We start from the raw sequence: 19,377 nt of genomic DNA on the forward strand, positions 1-19,377 counted from the left end.
TCAGGATGTTTGTGTACATTGCTTTTTAATTTACTGGCCTCTGCTCATGGGACTCAGCTTCTCAAAGAGACACCAAGCATTAGACCCTGATGACCAGTGATGCTGGCTGCAGCAGCAAGGTTTAATGTTGTTTTACTCATATCTTGCCCAGCAGCTTAAGCCATTATATGCTATTAATAGGTTAATATTTAAAGGGAATTTATCCCTGGATTAGCTGTATTTCCAGAAATGCATCCAGCCCAGAAATCTTTTACAGCTGGACAAGAAATTTATATTCCATTTTCATCTCTAACATACCCTGTCCCTGCTGAGTCGTTTTTTTAATTCCCAGAGCAGTTAAGTGTGAATCTACCACAAGTTACTGAGTCTGCCCCAGTCCCTGCACTGCAGCGCTCGCCCAGAGAAAATATACAGCTCCTGGTGAGATGGTGGGAAATTTCTTCCCTTTTATCAGTAGCATTATAAACCTGTTGTGGAATGTATGTAAGCTGGTCAAATGAGTGGGGTATGGTGAAAAACAATGGGTTTGTGGTTGAGGAGGCGGCAGAATCAAGAGTGTTCAGGATGACACAATCTCCCTGTTCCCCCTCTTGGCAGGAGGAAGAGGATTCCTCATTCCTAACTGAAACCACACTCATCTCCCTCTGACCAGCACTTGTTGTGAGTGGCTACAAGCCCAGGCTGGGATTCAGAGCAGCAGAAAGGATGGATCCCTTCCCAGTTCTCCATACGGCACTGCTGCCTGTTATCAGTCAAAGGAGATCCTCCATCACCTGGGAGACGGATGTGTATGCACAGGTCTCACCAAACAGCAGTGGATCCGACCCTGTTGGCTGAAGATAAGAGCCATGAGCTTCTCAGCCCATGGGCAGGACTTGACAGCGTGCTGGAAAGTATTTTTGAGTGCAAAGATGCAGCTGCTAGCACCACTGCCCAAAGCAGGGGAGTTCTGCTTTGCTTTAATAGGTCCCAGTTCACTCCAGTGTAATGCCTGCAGACAGACCAGCAGTGGCCCAAGTTTACTTGTGCATAACTGCTGAGAGGCGCTGCAGCCTGTGTGGAAATGGCTCATCTGCTCACAATCCATAGCTGACAGTTATGATAACCTCTTTATGAGTTGCAGCCACTTCACTTCAGGGGCAAACGCACCCTCGTAAACCGCAGAGGAGCAGAGCACCGAGAGGCCAAACTAATATTAACCACTGCGAGATTGCGCACAGGTCTCTGCCCGCTCTGGGGCTGATTTGCAGGTCTGTGGGCATTGCTAACTGCAGCCGATGGCAAGAGCCGTAAATATCCTGCACCCCAGTGTGCTGCTGGGGTGAGGGTGCCCACAGGTACAGCTGCAAGGGCATCTCAGTTCACCTTCTGCATCCACCCTAGCTTCTCTACCTTCCTCTTCTAGGCTAGGAGTTGTTCACAATAAAGTCTCTGTAGCATTTGGTTTCAACTCTTGGTTCAACATCGCACAAAGACCATTTCCAGTATTCTCCCTGAGTTAGCAGATGTTCTGAATTTGGTGTGGAAATGTTACAGTTAAAGATAATTCATATGATTAATGATTAATGCTGCTGTCTGAACAATTACCTCATTCAGCCAGCTTTTCTTCTGGCTTTGCAAGAAAATATGCATGAACAATGAGGACAATATCCTCTTTCTGTATTACTGTATATATGAATCACATTTCTTCTAAAAAGAAGACAGCAGCTTTATTTGAGAAAACAAATAACTGACAAATTTCCACAGTGCTTGTGCACGCATGTTGTCTCCAACATTTATCTAGGACCACAGTCCCCCTGAAACCTGCTCTGCACCATTAGAGACTTGATGCTTGAGGAAAACCCTCCTCATGGAGAACATGCATTGTTATATACATTGAAAAATCTAAAGTTTCAGGTGTAGATTATCTGAGCTGATAACCATGCACCTAATATCAAATTTCTGTAAGCAACTTCTAGACAAAAGCTCCCTTCAGCCAATTCGGTGATAAGGTTTCTTGCATATATGTGCGTGCACATAAGGGGACATTGTTTTAAGGTCTTTTTGTGGAAAATATTCATTTATTAATGGAAACTAAAGTACTAATTATTTAAGCAAAAATTTTAAATGTTTATATTTTCAGCCACTATTTTCAGGATTCAGGATTTCTTGTTTATGAACTATCAACATTTTCCATAGTTACCAGAATACATAGACAAAATATGTTTCAGCAAAACCCAGTCTGGTATTCCAAGACGGCAATGTAGCAAACGCAATGCCAATCTTTTTAGAAAGCTTCCAAAACTGATCCAAGGAGCTGCTATCTGCAGAAATCTGACCTCTATAGAACAAAATTCGCTTTGGGCTATAGTAAACCACAGCCAGATGAGACAAATGTATACGTACGGTGGCGAAGTGCCAAGGCAGCTTTTGCAGAGCCCAGTCATGCCCCTGGAGTCCAAGAGGACTTTTCTGATGGAATTGGTGAGCACAAGGATATCAGTGATCTGGTTAAGGACCAGAAGGATGTCCTGCTATTGAGTGGCTGGGTGCTATTCAGGTGTAAGACATTAGATTTACTAATTGAAAGTGCCACACAGGAGGCACAACGGCCAGGCTGGGCTCAAAATCAGGTATTTACCATTTGAGAAAGAGAGCCCAGTCTTCAGTGCCAATCAGAAAGGCTTGTTAGGAATTGCCAGAAAAGGGTTTGAGATCAAAACAGAAAATATCCTTACGCTGCTGAGTGCCTGGTTCATTCCTAACACTTGTGGTTCTGGCTGCCCAGTTCAAAAACTTTAAAAAAAAAAAAATTACTGAGGAGGGTGAAAAGGAGCATCTGGCATGAAAGGGGAACTAAACAGAGCTGGGCTCTCAACTCTGGGAAACACAGGACTGAGGGAGAAGCAGGTAACAGAGGTACAAGAAGATTATGAATGCTATGGAGAAGGAAGGCAGTGGAAAGCAATTGGTCATTGCTTGCCAAAATATGGAAATTGGGGATACGTCCTGAAGAGGTAATACAGAAATCGGGCGCATCTCCCGAAAAGATGAGGCAGCGGGATTTCAATGAAGCAAATGGAGACGTTTTTCAGTGGAGCGAGGCTGTGCGGGTTATACTCTTTCTCTCAGGACTTACATCTTCAATTCAAGACTTTCTTCCCCCCAGCCCCCTGTTTTTTCCCCTTCACACAGACCCCCCCGCCCCTCCTGCCTGCTCTTCCCCTCTCCTCCATCCGACCAGCCCCCGCGGTAAAGAGGACCCCGCTCTGCCCCCTATTACCTGACAGCCGCCAGCATCAGTCCCACGGGAAACACCCGCTCCGTCCCCACGCCCACCCGAGACCCTCCCCAGCCCGGGCGGGTGTCTCGCCGCCGCCGGCCCCTGCGCGGCGCCTTTAAGCCCCGTTGCGTGATGTCACTGCGACTGGGAGACACTGGGCGGCGGGCTGCCGCTGGGAGCGTGGTCCGCTGGGGACCCCCTGCCCGCTGGGGACCCCCTTTTGCCCGGCGGGACCCCCTTTTGCCCGGCGAGACCCCCTGTCCGCTGGGGACCCCCTGCCCGCCGAGACTCCCCACCCGGCGGGGACCCTCTACCCACTGGGACCCCCTGCCCGGTGGGGACCCCCTGCCCGGTGGGGACCCCTTGTCCGGTGACCCCCCCCTGCCCGGTGGGGACCCCCCCTTGCCCGGTGGGGCCCCCCCTTCGCCCCCGCCGTCGGGACGGGCTCGGCAGCGCAGCATGGGCAGCCTTCAGCTGCAGGACTTCGCGGCGGGCTGGGTGGGCGGTAAGTGGTGCCGTGGGCTCGGGGTGGGTGGGGGGGACACAGGAGCGTGCGTGGGAGTAAAATCCTCCCGTGTCACCTACGGTCTGTGCCTCCGCCCGGCGTGCTCGTAGCACCAGTTTGATGCGCGGTTTGCTTTGCTTCGTTTGGACTCAGAACTGCGGTTTGATCCCATTTCCACGGGCGGGATGCTTAAAATTAAAGTATCGGGACGTGCGATGCTGCTGCCCTCCCAGGGAGGGGTGTGTGCCTGGGGGGGGGGCGGCTGCCAAAGCCACCCCGGCACGTCCCCGACACCCACCGGCTCCCTTTTCCTTGCTGTCACGGCTGGAAACCCCGCCGGGCTCGGGGGGGAGCAGCCGGGGGCTCGCAACAACTAACCCGGGGTCCCCCCAGCACACACACCCCCGGGAGAGGCACGGTCTGGCTTCGCCCCCCCCCCGCCATCCCACCAGGGCAAACAGGTTGATGGCTGGGGCAGCGGTGCTGGCAGAGAGGGGTATCGATCCGGTCTGCTGAAAATGCTGATTGCAAACACCGGGAAAATAGATAGCAGCAAGAAAAGGAAAAGTGAGGATGTGTGGAGGCACCAGTAACGGAGGATGTCTTCCAGAACTGAGAGTTCCCACTGGGTTTAACAGCTGATAAGGTGCACAGCTAAGCTGTCCTGCTTCCCCGGGTGGGCTGCAGGAGCGGCAGGGCTGAGGGTCAAGCGTGGCACTGACGGCTGCAGACCAGAGCTCTGCCCGGGCTACTGCTCCCGCCAGGCTTAGGAAGGGGGTATGAAACGGTTCATGGATCCTGACTGGCCAGATGAGGTTAATAGGTTAGCCAACTCTAAGAAAACCCAGAACGTCTGCCAAAAGGTTATGCGAGCAGCTGATTTTTGGATCTTTGCAGCCTGCAGAGGCTGCGTAGCGTGCAGTCGCTCTCTCTGCCCCTCTGACCCTGTGCTATTGCCACACACCCCCAGGAGCGCGACAGGATGTCCAAGGGGGTGAACAACCACCAGAACTCAGTGTCGGTGGCAGCGGACAGTTTTCATGCATAGCACTGGACCGCGGGTGGTCTCGGGTTAAGGTCCAGGAGGAGAGGGGACGTTTTATAATATGTTTTTGAGTAAAGTCATAATGTGTTGACCAAGGACACGATGCTATTTTCAGTCCTAATCCACCACGAGCGGGAAATTTCATGTAGTCTCTAAAGCACTTGGGGACAACGGTTTGCACAGAGACTTGCAAATGGGGAAGCAGCACAAATTACCCACCATCTCCACAAACCCTAAAAACTGCCGGTGTTGTTGGCAACAAGCACACAAACCCATATCCTGGCCGTGGCACGTGGGTTGCTCTGTCCTCCCGGAGAAGGGGGAAACCAAGCTGTGCTCTGCCCTGCCACGGGGGCTCCTTTCTGGCAGTGAGCGGCATGAGTAGGTGGGCAGGATGGTAAGGGGGAATGGGCCAGTTTCTCCCAGAGAACCATGGGGAATGAGGCTGGATGGGACTGTAGGGATCAATACAGAGCAGGATCCTCTTTACCTGAATCATCTCTGACAGGTATCTCTATAAACTGCTCTTAAAACGGCAAAGGATGGGGGTTCACAGTCCCTGTCAGCAGGCAGCTCTAGAGCATCTCTATCTAAGGAAGGAAAATGCATTTCCTCGTGTCTAACCTAAATCTCACCATTTTGAGGCTAAAAATTTGCATGAGCCTACAAGAGTGAGAGAGGGGTTGTTCGTAGACAGGACGTACAAATACAACACCTCCTCCTCTTGCTCAGATGCCTTTGAGATGTAAAGTTGATGGAGTCCAGGAGAGTATTCAAGGAAAGACGTGCAAGTGTTTCTGCCCAGCTTTTACCTGTCGTCGGAGACGGGGCACTGTGCTGGGGATTGCTCTGGCTTGGCCCAGTACAACTGTTCCTATGGAAATCTCTCCTCCTCCCCTATAAACCCATTGCTTCCTGTCCCATCACAGAACCTTCTTCAATGTTTTGCATAATACTTTGCTTTCATCCCCAGGAGCCGCCAGCGTGGTTGTGGGCCACCCCCTGGACACAATCAAGGTAAAACACTTTTGAACTGGGCTCTCACATCACTACCCAAAACCCCACTGATGGGAAGGTGGCCTCTCTCTAGACGACACTTCAAAAGCCCTTCACTTCCCCTGTCACCCCAAGGAGGAATTTAGCCTAAGGAGAAATGTTTTCATAGACTTTCTTCCTCTCCAATGCTCATTTCAAACAAGAAACTCAAAGAACTGGCTGATACATGCTAGTTCCTCTAGTGAGGATTAATGCTGAAAATTAAATCTGGCCTTACTTAGTGTGTGGTTTACCTAACAGTTTACCAAACAGTTCTGCCAATGTTTTATTGAACTTTGCCACAGACAAGTATTCAAAGGGCAACAGGGGAACTATATTTGTTTTGCTGCAGGCGCATTTTTATGGTTTTTCCTAGTGTTGGCAAAGCTGGAAGGGCAGAGTGCTGAGATTTTATCCCAGGGCTATGAGATGCAGTATTTACTATCCCTGCAAGACAATTATTCCTCAGAGGGAAGGATTTAGAGATATCAGAAGACATTTGCCAGCACGATGCAGACAAGCCCATGCACACACCAATAAAGCCTGGCCCAACCAAGTTTACTGTCCGTACTGATGCAGAAATATAGAAGATGATCCTGTTCCTTTCTCTTCTTGTACAGTGCGATAGGCATCTCTGGCCAGCTTTCATTGCTTCAGCTGCTCTGCCCACGCGCTCTGATCTGGTTCAAGCCTTGTTCCTGGCACCAGGCAGGGCTGTCAGATGTGGCAAACCCAAGAGCCAGTGGTCCTGTTTGCACCTTAGAGACCCTCGGAGGGCAATGGGGAAGAAGCAGGGTCCAGCGCAGCCCACACCACATCCCTTCCCCAGCCACCGCAGCCATCCCCTTGCACGACAGCCGCCTCTCCTGGGATCAGGAGATGGCCTGCCAGCCCTATCCTTTCTGACCTGCTAAGGTGATATCAGCCCTGGGAGCATCACTGCAGGAGGATGGGCGCAGACCCCGTGCTGGAGGAGCCGCACGGCTGCCCACACCATCCCAGCCATGGGTAGGGCCAGGGCACGGGCAGCGCAGGCAGGCTCTGCCCAGGGTTGCCAAGGCAATCCTCATCTCAGGCTGGCCATCAGGGCATCGCTGCCAGGTTTGGGGGAGTTTGGCAACAACTGAGAGAGGATCCTGCTGGGAAACATCGAGTTTCTGGATGCGAAGAAAGAGCGAGCCCATCCTTCAGTGCTTATAAAGACAACTGTCAGGCTGACCCCTCTGTTGTCCTTGGCTTTGGACTTTGCCTGGGAATACCAAGTAGGCAGACTTGTTATCTTTCCAAATTTAGGGGAAGGGAAGTGGAAAGGAGAGTTTTTACACGGCACTAAGCCAGCAAAGGGGCAGCTCAGCAGCATTCACAGCCTCCGGGGACGGGGGGTCCTCCCCCACCTGGAGGAGGGGACAGGACTGAATGAAAGGTTGGGTGGGGTATGTGATATCCACACCACGGTTCCCACCAAGCAGGTCTCCTCCTTCAGCTGGCTCCTTCCCAGCATCGCAGCTTTTAGCAAACCCAAGCAGCTGGTTTTTTCCACGGCCTTATGGAAATTCTAAATGGTTTTACGTTTTACTCACTTTTCATCTTCCACATTGCATTCATTTCCCCAGAACTATCTTCAGTTTCTGGGTGTCACCCCAGAGCCCTATCTAATCAAAATGTAACAAAACGGAGAATTTTCCTGAGGAATATCCATACTGGTGTCAGTTGACTTTGACAGAGATGCCAGCAGGGGTTTCAGTGCTGGCTGTTAACAGCTTATCTAAGGGGCACGTGTGTGAGAAGCAGTTCGCGAGGACACTCGGTTGCCCTCAGTTACTCAAAAAATGTTTTAACTTGAACCTCTAAATACCTGGTTAGTGTGTAAAAGAAAAAAAAAGCCCATGGAGGCCAAACGGAAACGTCTGAGCTAAGCGTGCAAATGAAGCCAGGAAGGAATGCGGGACTGCGCACCATGGTCGCCCTGTCCTGGGCTGCTCGGGCTGCAGCCACGCTCCCCACCAGTCCCCCCCCGGCCCCGTTACCCCCAGTGTGTCATGGCATGCACCGGTCTGCACCCACAGCCCGGGCCTGCCTGCGTTGCACAACGTGTGCTGCATAAGCTGTAGCTGGCATCTTCACGTACCAGCTTGTTTCTAAGGGCTCAGTACATATTCTGCTTTTGCTGCCGCCTTCTCCGTGGCCTCCGGCCAGGCGCGGAGCAGAGCAGCGGTGCTCGGTGCATGCAGACGGCTGCACGGAGCAGCCCCGGGGGTGAGGGGTTGAGCCTGGGTTTCGGTCCTTCCCGCTCCCCGGTCAGGGTCCCACCACAGCATCCCACGAGCCAGCCTCTTGCAGGGCTCTGGGCCAAATGATCGGGTCATTCAACCTGCTATTTGCTGTCCAAAAGCTCTCCCCATGCACAAACTCTGGAGGTCACGCACTCCTTTGGGCTTAAAATTCCTAAATAAAATGCTTCGCCCTGGTGTAAGTCGGGGCTGAGCCACCGGAGGGGACTGGGCGCTGTTACTCCAGCGCAGGTTGGCACTGTCCCCTCCAAGCTTCGTTTCATCACTCCTGCTAGCAGCATTGCTGATGGGTATGACCAGAAATGCTGTCCCCATTCCCTAAAAACATCCCTGACAGACCACGTGTGAGTGTCTTCCTACAAAAAATGAGCTCTGGCCTCAGCCAAGATCAGCCCCAGGTCCTGCGAACTGAATGGGGTTTCCGTTTCCTCACACACCTCTAAACCCAAACAAAAAATGCATCCCTTGTTCGGATGTTTTTAGTGCAAACTTGTGAGCAGCTTGAACGAAAGATGATCTAAATATATATGGGGGTATATAAATATATGTGAGAAGGGGAAAGTATGTTGAATCATACAGGCTTTGTCGTGACTTAAACGCCATTTCTTACAGCTGTTGTAGGCATTTTTTGGAAGGCGTATAACTATTGCTTTCCAGAAACAAAATGTCTTTGTTGGAAATGATGTAAAAATGGATTTTTGAGCGAAGCATGGAGAATTTCTGAGATGGAGCTGAATTATTTTGGCTCCATTTAGTATTTCTGTGTCTTAGAATCCACCTTGGATCAGAAGGGCCCTGGAAGCCTCCCAGGGGATCTCTCCTTTCCGTCCTTCAGCAACGCATCCCAACCTCCACTGCAAGTCCCCAAACGGAGGAGACCACATCACTCTCCAATTTCCACATAAATCATGAACTTGCCAATGACAGCACCGCACGCCAGCAGTCTGCTGGGCCAGGCCAGGGTAGCTGGTCTGGTCTCGAGAACAATCTGACAGTCATCGATTCCAGATGTTGCAGAAAGCTTCAGACCTCTGAGGTCCCGTTTAGCCCTGCTTCTGGCAAAATTCAAGGCGGGGTGGATGCATATATATCTTATTTTATTGCTCTGTTTTCTTTACAACTAAGGAAAGATTTGCTTTCAAAGCAAAATACACGTTGTTTACGTAGCATGAGCTTTCACTGGGCTGGAAGCATGGGATTTTAACTGCATTTCATGAATGTATTTTGCAGACTCGTTTGCAAGCTGGACAAGGGTATGGAAATACATTCAACTGCGTTCTCACTGTGTACAGAAATGAGTCTGTAAGTACTTTACCTGACTTAAAATGTGCTGGTAGAAAATGCAAATAGATAAATAGATAAATACATAAAGCAATTATACAAAATCACTGTTGACACCAGCAGTTATATGAAGACCAATAAAGTTGGTGCAACTGAGCCTGCAAATCCCTACAGCCTTCTCTTGCTTAACTCTAAGGTAACTCTCTTGGCTACTCCTATAGGGAAAAGACATATCCCTGGCATGGAGTGATAAATAACACTGCCACGTGGGTCAGGGTGTTACATCCACAGTGCCTCTTTTGCCCGTACCTGCTGGCAAAGCTCTACCAGAGGTATTTTGCTGACTTTGGTGATTCCAGGACAGAAGCTAGCCATAAGAGGGACTTTTATGTGGGTTCCTGTGCTTTCAGCATATCCTGTATTCTGCACAATCTTTGCAAGTCTTTAGCAGTATGAAATAATTTTAATTTGCTCAGCATGTGCAAACGGTTGGTTCCAGGAGACATCTGGTACTTGTATTCACATTTCTGGCCTGATGGACAAGTTAGGGTTTACGCTGCTCAGTCCCGTTCGCTCTCTTAACTCCTGCTCCCTTCCCCGGGTAGGTGGCTGGCTTCTTCAAAGGCATGTCCTTCCCGCTGGCCAGCATCGCCGTCTACAGCTCCGTGGTGTTCGGCGTCTTCAGCAACACGCAACGGCTCCTCAGCCAGCTCCGCCATGGAGACCCATCTCGCACGCCGGAGCTCGCAGACATGGCTCTAGCCAGCACGGTGGCAGGGTTCGTCTCCGTGGCCATCGGCACTCCTGTCGACCTGGTAAAGATAAGGCTACAGATGCAAACGCAGCCATACATTGAAGGTGGGAAGCAAGAGTTTCTCCCTCATTTCTCTCCCAGTTCTTGGTGTTTACCAAGAGCTTTAGGACAACTTTGCTTCAAGGCCCGGCTCTCTGCTCCCTTGGGCCACTGCAATTGAGCTAAAAATGCTTCCTTCTGCCTCAGGATGGACCCCATCCTGCTCAGCTCAAGGGGAGGGTTTTTATCAATGACATTGATCAGATCTCCGCCATCCTTTCCAGCTGATTGGGTTCCGTAATGAACACAGGGACAGGTCTGTTCAGGACCAGGAGCTGCGGGAGCCACCTTCCCCACACGGCCGTGGGGCAGGAACAGCGAGTCCCTGGGCTAGCGGGTCCCCGGGCTGTCGGGTCCCCTGGAGATCCCACCAGCAAAACCACGGCTGCCAGTGGTAATGCCAGCTCCCCATCTCCCGTTGCACACTCTCAGTCCCACATATATTTGCCCATAAACCCCTCTCTGTTATTCTACCCCCCTCTGTTCAAAAGCAGAAATTACACATGTCTGTTTTTGAAAACCGCTGGTTTATTCGCAGCAGGGTTACAGGTACCCAGGCGCAGGTAAGACGGGTCAGGAGGGGACACAGGCAGGATGGCAGTGGGCAGCTGTAACCTCTCCAGAACCTGCAGGCAGAAGGAGCTGCTTCTGCTCGAGATGGCGGCTGAATTTCATCGCAGGCTGCCAGCACGGAGCAAACCCCACAGGAGCATACGCATAGCTGAAGGACGAGATGGCACAGCTTCAGATCTGAACAGCTTGGTTTTCAGCAGTTTCAGAAACACCTTTCTCATGATTACAGTTGTGGTGTTTAACTCTGAAATACTGACATTTTTGTATTGCTTTGATAAAATATTATGTCCATTTTTAAAAGCCTCCATGCAGTTTAGCAACCTAATGCCCTTTCCAAAAGGGACTTGGTCTACATAGCAAGGGCCAGACTCTGAAGATTTCGAGGCTTTCAGAGATGCAGCTTGGCACCAGAGGCAGTTAAAATCCATGAAAATTGGGCACACAGCCTTAAACTCATTTGGAAATCTCACTGGGCACATACTTATTGTGAGGCATGCAATGCATTTAAAAATCTGTCCTGAAGTATCTAAATATCTTTCAAAAATGGACCTAAGTCCTCTTTCTTAAAACTTTTTTCCCCATGCTACATATTGATCCCAGCAAAAGAAAATGGATGGCAGTGATTTCTGTTCAATGGCGGTGGGGTTTTGAGAGGAGTTCTGCAGCAATATGTCTATTATAACGGTTGTATCTTTTTTTTTTTTGCAGCAAACATTAAACTAAAGTCCACAGTTCCTGGATTTCCTGTGTACCGAGGCCCAATTCACTGCTTTAGGACAGTCCTACAGAAAGAGGGGATAGCAGGAATATACCGAGGCGCAGGTGCAATGCTTCTGAGGGATGTTCCTGGGTACTGCTTCTATTTCATCCCTTACACATTTTTCTGTGGTTGGATTACACCTGATGGATGCATTTCGCCTAATCCCTCCTCCATCTGGCTGGCAGGGGGTGTAGCAGGTAAGCACCTTTTTTTCCGACAACACTGGAAAACAAGGATGGGAAGGTTCCCAGGGCAGATTACGGGGTGGCTCAGGGGCCACCACATCCTCCTGGTCACCAGGGAAGGACATGGAGCTGAATGACCTTTCTCCCCCATGACCAAGTTCCCTAGCACCACAACCGCACTTTACGACCTGCCAAACTTTATGGAAGTCACGTTATCAGACCTTCATTGGGCTCAATGTCAGCAAGAAGGAAAACACCCCGTGCCTTCATCTCCCTGGATGTCTCACAGCAGCCTGTGTATCACATTGCCAGCGATACACGGCAGCCAAGATGCCTCCAGAAGAGGACTTCAACCTGTTGGCTGCCCACCAGGAGGGTGTGCACCCTACCCATGCGCAGCAGAAGCAGAGTTGACTGTTACTGATCTTCTTCTTTTTTTTTCCCCATGTACACCTGCCAGTAAGACTGGCGTGTGCATCCCCCACCATGCTTACCTGTGTAAGGTCATCCCTACACCCGCTCCCCATTTCTTGGCCATTTCTAAATTGCAGACCCCTAAATGCAGATCAATCCTTAGCTCAGGTAATGATTACAAAATGCTGTCTCCATTTCTCCTGCAAATAGACAGAGCCCTGGCCCACCTGGACAGCTTCTCTAGTATGCCCCAACACTCACATAGTTCCAAACAAACTCTTGTCTGTCCAACTGGGACATGTATTGCAATCACATGCTGACCTTTTCAGAGAAACAAAACATCCTACTCAGCAGCAGGGTAATCAATGTAAATAGCTGGCTTCATTATTGGAATGATGATGTATCTCAGCTATGTGGAGCCTAATCCTGTTTGCATAAGAAGAACCTGCCTCTTATTTGCATTCTCAGCTCAAACTTTGCTTTTCAACAGTATTATCCGAGGACTCCAGCTTTTCTGAAATCACCCCAAGTGGCAGCTGCCTGCAGCTCGGGTTCTCCTCACGGCATGTTCATGCCCCACCAGAAGCATGGCAGAAGATGTATTTGCACCTGGGGAAGGACCTCCTGGGCTGCCTGCATTTGACCACCAGCGTAACCCCCAAAATCTCAGTGCTTCTTCAGAAACAGGGAACTTTGCTCCCAGAAATACCATTGCTGTACCTGAGCAGGGTGAATGGCCTGAAATGAAAATCCCATGAGTATGATGCGGTAGATGAGAGGTGAATTTCTGAGTTCACTGACCTGCGGCCAAGGAAATATAGCGAAGAAATTGTTCAAATACTTCTGCATTTTTCTAGGAGCCGTTTCCTGGGGGATTGCTACTCCAATGGATGTTGTGAAAACTCGACTTCAGGCAGATGGAGTTTATTTAAACAAGTACAAAGGGACCCTTGACTGTATCTTGCAGAGCTACCAGAACGAGGGCTTAAAAGTAAGTGATATTTGAAGTAAAATCTGGGTATTAGACATTTAATTTTCAATTGGGAAATATAATGGCTGTTACAAACCTAACTGCAGGATTGAAAGACAGCTAAAGCCAATTACTGCTAAATTATAATAATGACAGTAGGTAATTACAGGGCAGATTCTTTCTAAATCATAATAGTGAGAGTAATAATGTGCTTTACAGCAATGAAAAAATGAATGACTGGGGGTCACAGTCTGCTGGTGTAATTAACTGAAAATAACACTTCATGTCAGTGCATTTAATTGTGAACATGATTTGACTTATTATAAATCAGAGGTAGAAAATCTTGCCTCTGTGATTACTTCTACAAAATGCAGAGCTCAAGTATTTCCCATTGACACCAAAGTCAGTGGGAACTGATTCCAGTGGGACTGTGCTGGCACCCCAGGTGCATCTGGTTGCCTTGGGCAATGCTTTGATGGAACTGATGCTGCGTTTTGCACTGCCCATCCTCGTTTTGCACTAAGGTAGAGTTGATTGACAATGTTCTTAAATCAGAATTGCTTTGGTTTCAAACATGAAGAAGGGCTGCGTGCCAAAAAGCCCTTATCTCCTTTTTCTGACTTTGTCTATTAGTGTAATAAAAGATGTTTGTTCTACCTGCAAACTTTGCCTCAGTTAAATGTGAATGGCAGAGAACCAGGGTTTGCAGCTTTATTGCACTGCCAATACATGGTTATGAAAAGCAACATCTTCTGATATTGAAATAAATCTGTATTTAAGTTGTCATCAAAACATCATGTGGGCTCTTAGCTCCAAAGTGTTAATTTTCACATTCTGAGGGAAAATAACAAGTCGCAAAAAGAAAAATAACCTGCAAAATCACAACTCAGTGTGATTTAAATATTTGCCAACATGTCACTATGTTATGCCAGCCGTCACAGGACCCTGCAGTCTGGTTCATTTTTTGCCATTGAGTGAAGAAAGTGACAGTCCTAGGAAGCACAGGCACCCGGAGAGATGCTAAAGACCACACTCGGATGGTCAGAGGAGGGTCAGGGTGCCCCAGGCTCTACGCAGGCTCCCTGCCCTGTGCGTTCAGTTTGGCATGCAGTTTCACGCTAAAACATAGGGTAGCTGAAAAGGGAATTTCCGTGTGTTTTCCCTTCTCTCTCCATCCTCATCCTCACTCCCCACCCTCCTTGTCCTGCCTGAATATTCACAACTAATTCAGGCACTTAGGTTTTTTTGTTTGAGGTTGAGCTGTTTGCAGTTTTTCTGCTATCACGCCTGGCACGCGGACCAAAGCCAGCAACAGGGTTGAGTAATAGTTGATAAGACTAGATCCTTCTCTTATAAGGAAAATCTTTTTATATGTTGGGAGTCACACAACTGGTAAATAGCAAACCCAGGTCTGGATGTTTTCATTCTGGGACAAAGGAACAAAATTTGCAGTGCTGAAAATAATTGCCTGATGTACACAAAAAAATGTAAATATAGCCCTCTTCTTTCTCCATAGTCAGGTGTGTTCATTCTGATGAGAAAAATTTATGCCTCTGTGCTTTTCTTCATAAATCTTCATTATTATTTAACCTGGCACTCTAGTGTAACTTTATGGATGCTGCAAAAGTTTGAATTTCCTCCCAGAAAATTCTATCTTTCCTAACAAAATAAAACACCCCAATAAATCGAGTAATATCCTAAATATCCCAATATTGCAATTTCATGTTGCAAACTCCATCCTAAACTATGTGAACATATTTTGATTCTATCTCGTACAAGTCAGCACCATGCACTGAATTTATTGGACACAAGATACGGTGCTGTTTAGCAGAGCTCAGTATTTCAGGGGAAATCCTGGTTAGACACTTAAATCTATGGGCTTCTGGTCCTGGAGACGAGATCTTCCATGCTTTCTTACAGTAGCTGTGGGAGCTTTGCCTTTGTAAAGCTTAGAAGGGGGCTTGCTTTGCTGATGTTAGTTTTCATGTCTATTCTGAACTTCTGGTGTTTAGATTAGTGACCACAGTGATTAGCCTGGGTGGTTAATGGAGTGATTTTGTGAGAAACAGGCCAGCAGAGATACTCCCTGCAACCATCATTTTGTAAATAGGCTCACCCCAGCGTGAGTGGTTTGTGCACAGACTTGCACATACCAGGCAACAGTGTTTGTAGCGAGGGCGGGTTTCAAAGGGAGACAAGCCAACACGAGGAGCAAGGAGTGACAAAGACCCCTCTCCACTTTCCAGAAAGCACTTTACTGTTCAAGCACTTAAGAGGCAGAGGTTCTTTCACTCTTGTAAGTCCCAGCATCTTTTAAAAAAATATATATTGAGCAGAATGAGGAAGCCTGGCTGTGGATATTTATTATCTTAATGAAAGAAAATGCTGGGATATGTATGGGCACCAAAGCTTGACCTTAGGAACCCACATGTGAAAATATCAGCTTCTATTGAATATTTTTCCCAAAGCCAGTGATGAGAGCTATTTCTCAGCAAGGTACAGAGTAAGTCTAGTTTTCTGTTGATTGAGAAATTCTTTCTGTGCTCAAAGGTGAAACCTGCAAAATAGTCCACATGGCACAGTGCCCACATTGGCTGGGCTGGCTTGCAGCCACACCGCTCCCTCTCCGCTTTCCAAAAGTCTTCTGCACCCATAGACCCAGGCCCTGGAGTCAGAGCATTTGCTGCATGAAAGCAACAGCCTTCTAGTTCTACCCTGGGGTTTGCACGACCCCCGTGTGCTTAGGTATGCAAAGGGAAGGAGGGACTGCAGCTAGGCAGGACAACACTAGAAGATGGTTTAGGTTTCTTGCTTTCTGCTCTACGCCAATGGCAGGAGGCTATTTTTTTACCCTTTCCCTTGTGTAGCTCTTGCCAGCGGATACTGATGGGGGTCCATAGGGAGCATGGAGCACAATAATACCAAACCAGTGACTTTTGCCATTGAGTTTCTGTTCTCCAGCGCAGACTTCAGCAAAGACCAGCAGTGAGAGCTTATCTTCTGAGCAAACCAAGATTTGGTTCTTCAGAATCCCACCATGACTTCATTCAATGTTTTCTTCTTCTTCTTAAAATAGCCAGTATATTCCTGTGCTCTAACCTTTCTCCATCCCCAACAGGTCTTTTTTAGGGGCATCACGGTCAATACAGTGCGAGGATTCCCAGTGAGTTCAGCCATGTTTCTTGGCTATGAACTTTCCCTCAAAGCAATGAAAAGAGACCAAACTGAGACCAATCCTTAACTTCCAGGTCAGCGCATAAAGACCCTCTAGCTTTATTAAATTAGAGAATTAATCTTTGAATCAAATGGAGTCACAATTGTATAGACCCTCTGAAAGTCAGATAACTCACATCTGAATAGTCAAACACTTTTCAAATTTGGGTCTGTGGGATCTGGAGCAGACAATAGATGTGCCGATGGATTTTTGTTTCATTCCAGATCCGGAATTTCACTGCAATCTGTTCTGATTGTTGTGATTGTTTTGATTAGTATGAATCAGAAAAGAAAATTTGAAAGGAGAATATTCTCCAATGTTTTATAAGTTTTGAAATACCATTCTCCCTAAAGTCCCTGCACAGTATCCTTTCCTCCCTTGATCCATCCACAAAGACCTGAAATTAAGCCCTTTCAAAGTGTCTTGACTATCAGCTCACAGTTTTACTCTTTCCCTCATAAACCTAGGGTTGCATAAAGGAGCAGCATTAAAAATATCTGATTAAAGAAACTTTTTAAGCGGTTAAATACTCAAAATTATTCTTGCCAGTCTTTGCTGTTTTCTGCAGTACTTCATAAACCTCCTTCTTTCTTATTTCAAAAGTGTTGCCAAGAAGACCTGAAAGTCTCCTACTTTCCTGAGCCAAATCAGCAGTGTGGTGTTGGTGAGGGCTCAGCTGCTCTGACCGAAGACTCCTGTCCTGCACCTACAGCATCTGCTTTCTCTTCTACCACAGACTTAGTCCCTGGAGGACTCCGAAAACTGCACCAGCTCAATCAAATCCAAAGACTATTTTCTTATCGAATCTTTCACTCTGTTGTCTAAGAGCACCTTAATAATTCCCATGGTTGGGCTTTTTCACTGATGACATTTTTCCCATTGAGCCGAGGGAACAACTTACTTCCCTTACCCACACGAATGAGATGATACACCCAAACCCAGCCCACACAACACCAGCTGACGGAGCATCTTTTGTACAACACTGCGTATAAAGCTCATCTTTCTTGTGAACAAGGAAAGGAGGAGGTGTTGTGAGTGTGCAGGTGCTTTTTGTGTAGGAAGGCCTAGATTCCCACCAAATCCTAGCTTGCTTTCACGATCAAAGGAATGCATGACTCCACCCGTATGAATGGATACTCATGTTTTACATCACAGAACTCTCCAGTCTGGCACAATTTAACACATTATCATGAAAAAATGCACAGGGCTTCAACAGCTTCAGTTTGTTATCCAAGGTATAAACAGAATTGGGATACAGGAGGATGTTAAAATTCAGAGACTAAGCTGCTCTTTTTCTTCAGAAAACAATAAAACAATTCCGCATTTCCTATAGATGGCTGCCTATTAATTTACCAAACTTGCCTTGTGTAGCCCTCCAGGGACCTACTAGAGGTATCTTGTTAGACCTGATCTCCCTGACATGATAGTCCAGCTTGCCAACTGCCAAACCCTGCAGCCATCACTTTGCAGCCTTGAGAGACCATCACCAAAGGAAGTCTCTTCAAGGGATGCAGAGTTTACCCCAAACTATTCGTTAAAATACATGGGCCAGCTTCAGACCTCCAGCTCTTTGCTGCAATCCCACTGAGACAGCTGGGGCAGACCCAGGTCTCTCTTTGGTCTACCTCAGCCTTTCAATTATTCCAACATCTTCTACATCATGATTATTTCTGTTTATGCTGTTAAATATCTCCATGCTTTATTTTCTAAGCATGGAGCTTCTGATGCCAAAACCTAAGAAGAACCAGCTCTGCTGGGACACGAGGACTCTGGTGGCACTGGCAGGAGAGGCTGAGGGGTAACAGCCTCACATGCAAAGGGACATGTGGCATGGGGGAACAGTCTGAGACAACACTGTCCTCTGGGAAATGTATGGTTCCTCCCCATCTTCCTCTGGAGGAGAAGAGCTCTGGGGAAAAAAGCCCAGCAATGGCAGTTTTAGTAGATGACCTCGGTAAAGGTTTCTGAAGACAACCTGGAGCAGCTGTCTAGCTTTCCTCCGTAAAAGGAGGAGAAGGAAAGAGAAACTCCTACATCCTCTTCCCTGGACGAATGGAGGAATTGGTGACAAGACTTGAAGACCTTAGCGGAAAGTGCCTGAAAACTTGGGTCTGGAGCAGTACTCAGAAATGGGGTCCCCAACTTTGGGCTCCTCTTCACTGGGGCCCAGATTAAAACCAGGCATGTGGTTTTCCCCCAAAACTGGCCTTAAAAAGTGGGGGAAACAGCTGATGTTGCTTCATCTCAGGACTTGCAGGCGTGGAGGCTCACAGTGCCTTTGAGCTTGGCAAGAACACAGTGAACTGTTTTTGATAAACAGTATGGATAAAATTGATGAGCCTTCACACAAGTACTTGTTGCTGGCTGCATTTAAGGATTCATCCTTTCCATGTTACCTATTTTAAGGCATATACGTAAAATATGTTCTTTAGATACAAAATATCATATGCCTCCAGGGATAATGCTTGGGAGACTGTTCTTTCAGTGCAAATAAATGGTGATGTTTATCTGCCTGCATTATGTAAAATGGACCATGAATAATTAAAATGATGAGGTTTGCAACAAGCTGTGTATCTAAATGATCCTGCCGTCACGGCGCCCAGGTTTGGTCTGTTCAGTGCCTCCCTGGGCGTAAAGCCCTGAGACCCACATTGGAGTTGCATGGTGATTTTTCCTGATATTCTTCATCCAATTCAAACAGTTTTGAGACGGATGCCCAGGATTTACCTGGACAAAACTCTCGTGTAACACACACCTGCCAGAAGGAGCTGTCAGGGAGAGCTGTGGACTATGTGGTGTAGAAAGGGACCAGAGGACAGAAAGTTTTTGATATAAAAAAATGCAAAGCAAGTGGGAAGTGAATAAAAAGTTTCGGCCACATGATGGCATCCTCGTCCGTGGCCGTGTGCCGCTCGCTGGAGCTGCCAGGCAATCTTCTGTCTTGCTCCATTCAACTCTGAGTCCAGATTTGCTGCCAGACTGGTACACG

The 19,377-nt window shown here is 48.0% G+C and overlaps 1 protein-coding gene across 2 annotated transcripts; it reads left to right on the forward strand.

The window, feature by feature from the left end:
* The first annotated feature begins 3,556 nt into the window (after positions 1–3,556).
* SLC25A48 (solute carrier family 25 member 48) lies at positions 3,557–18,943 on the forward strand. 2 transcript variants are annotated; one of them, XM_075056297.1, is made up of 8 exons: positions 3,557–3,767; positions 5,786–5,829; positions 9,369–9,440; positions 10,025–10,277; positions 11,554–11,802; positions 13,062–13,195; positions 16,293–16,422; positions 16,992–17,124. In XM_075056297.1, exons 1-7 carry the CDS (start codon positions 3,722–3,724, stop codon positions 16,413–16,415), a joined length of 921 nt encoding a protein of 306 aa, XP_074912398.1. In that variant the 5' UTR covers positions 3,557–3,721; the 3' UTR covers positions 16,416–16,422; positions 16,992–17,124. The 2 variants fall into 2 exon arrangements, with proteins under 2 accessions (XP_074912398.1, XP_074912397.1); XM_075056296.1 differs by lacking the exon at positions 16,293–16,422 and having other exon boundaries at positions 16,992–18,943.
* The last annotated feature ends 434 nt before the right edge of the window (positions 18,944–19,377 follow it).

Source organism: Buteo buteo, chromosome 24, assembly GCF_964188355.1.
Source record: "Buteo buteo chromosome 24, bButBut1.hap1.1, whole genome shotgun sequence".
In the NCBI taxonomy this organism is placed as follows: Eukaryota; Metazoa; Chordata; class Aves; order Accipitriformes; family Accipitridae; genus Buteo; species Buteo buteo.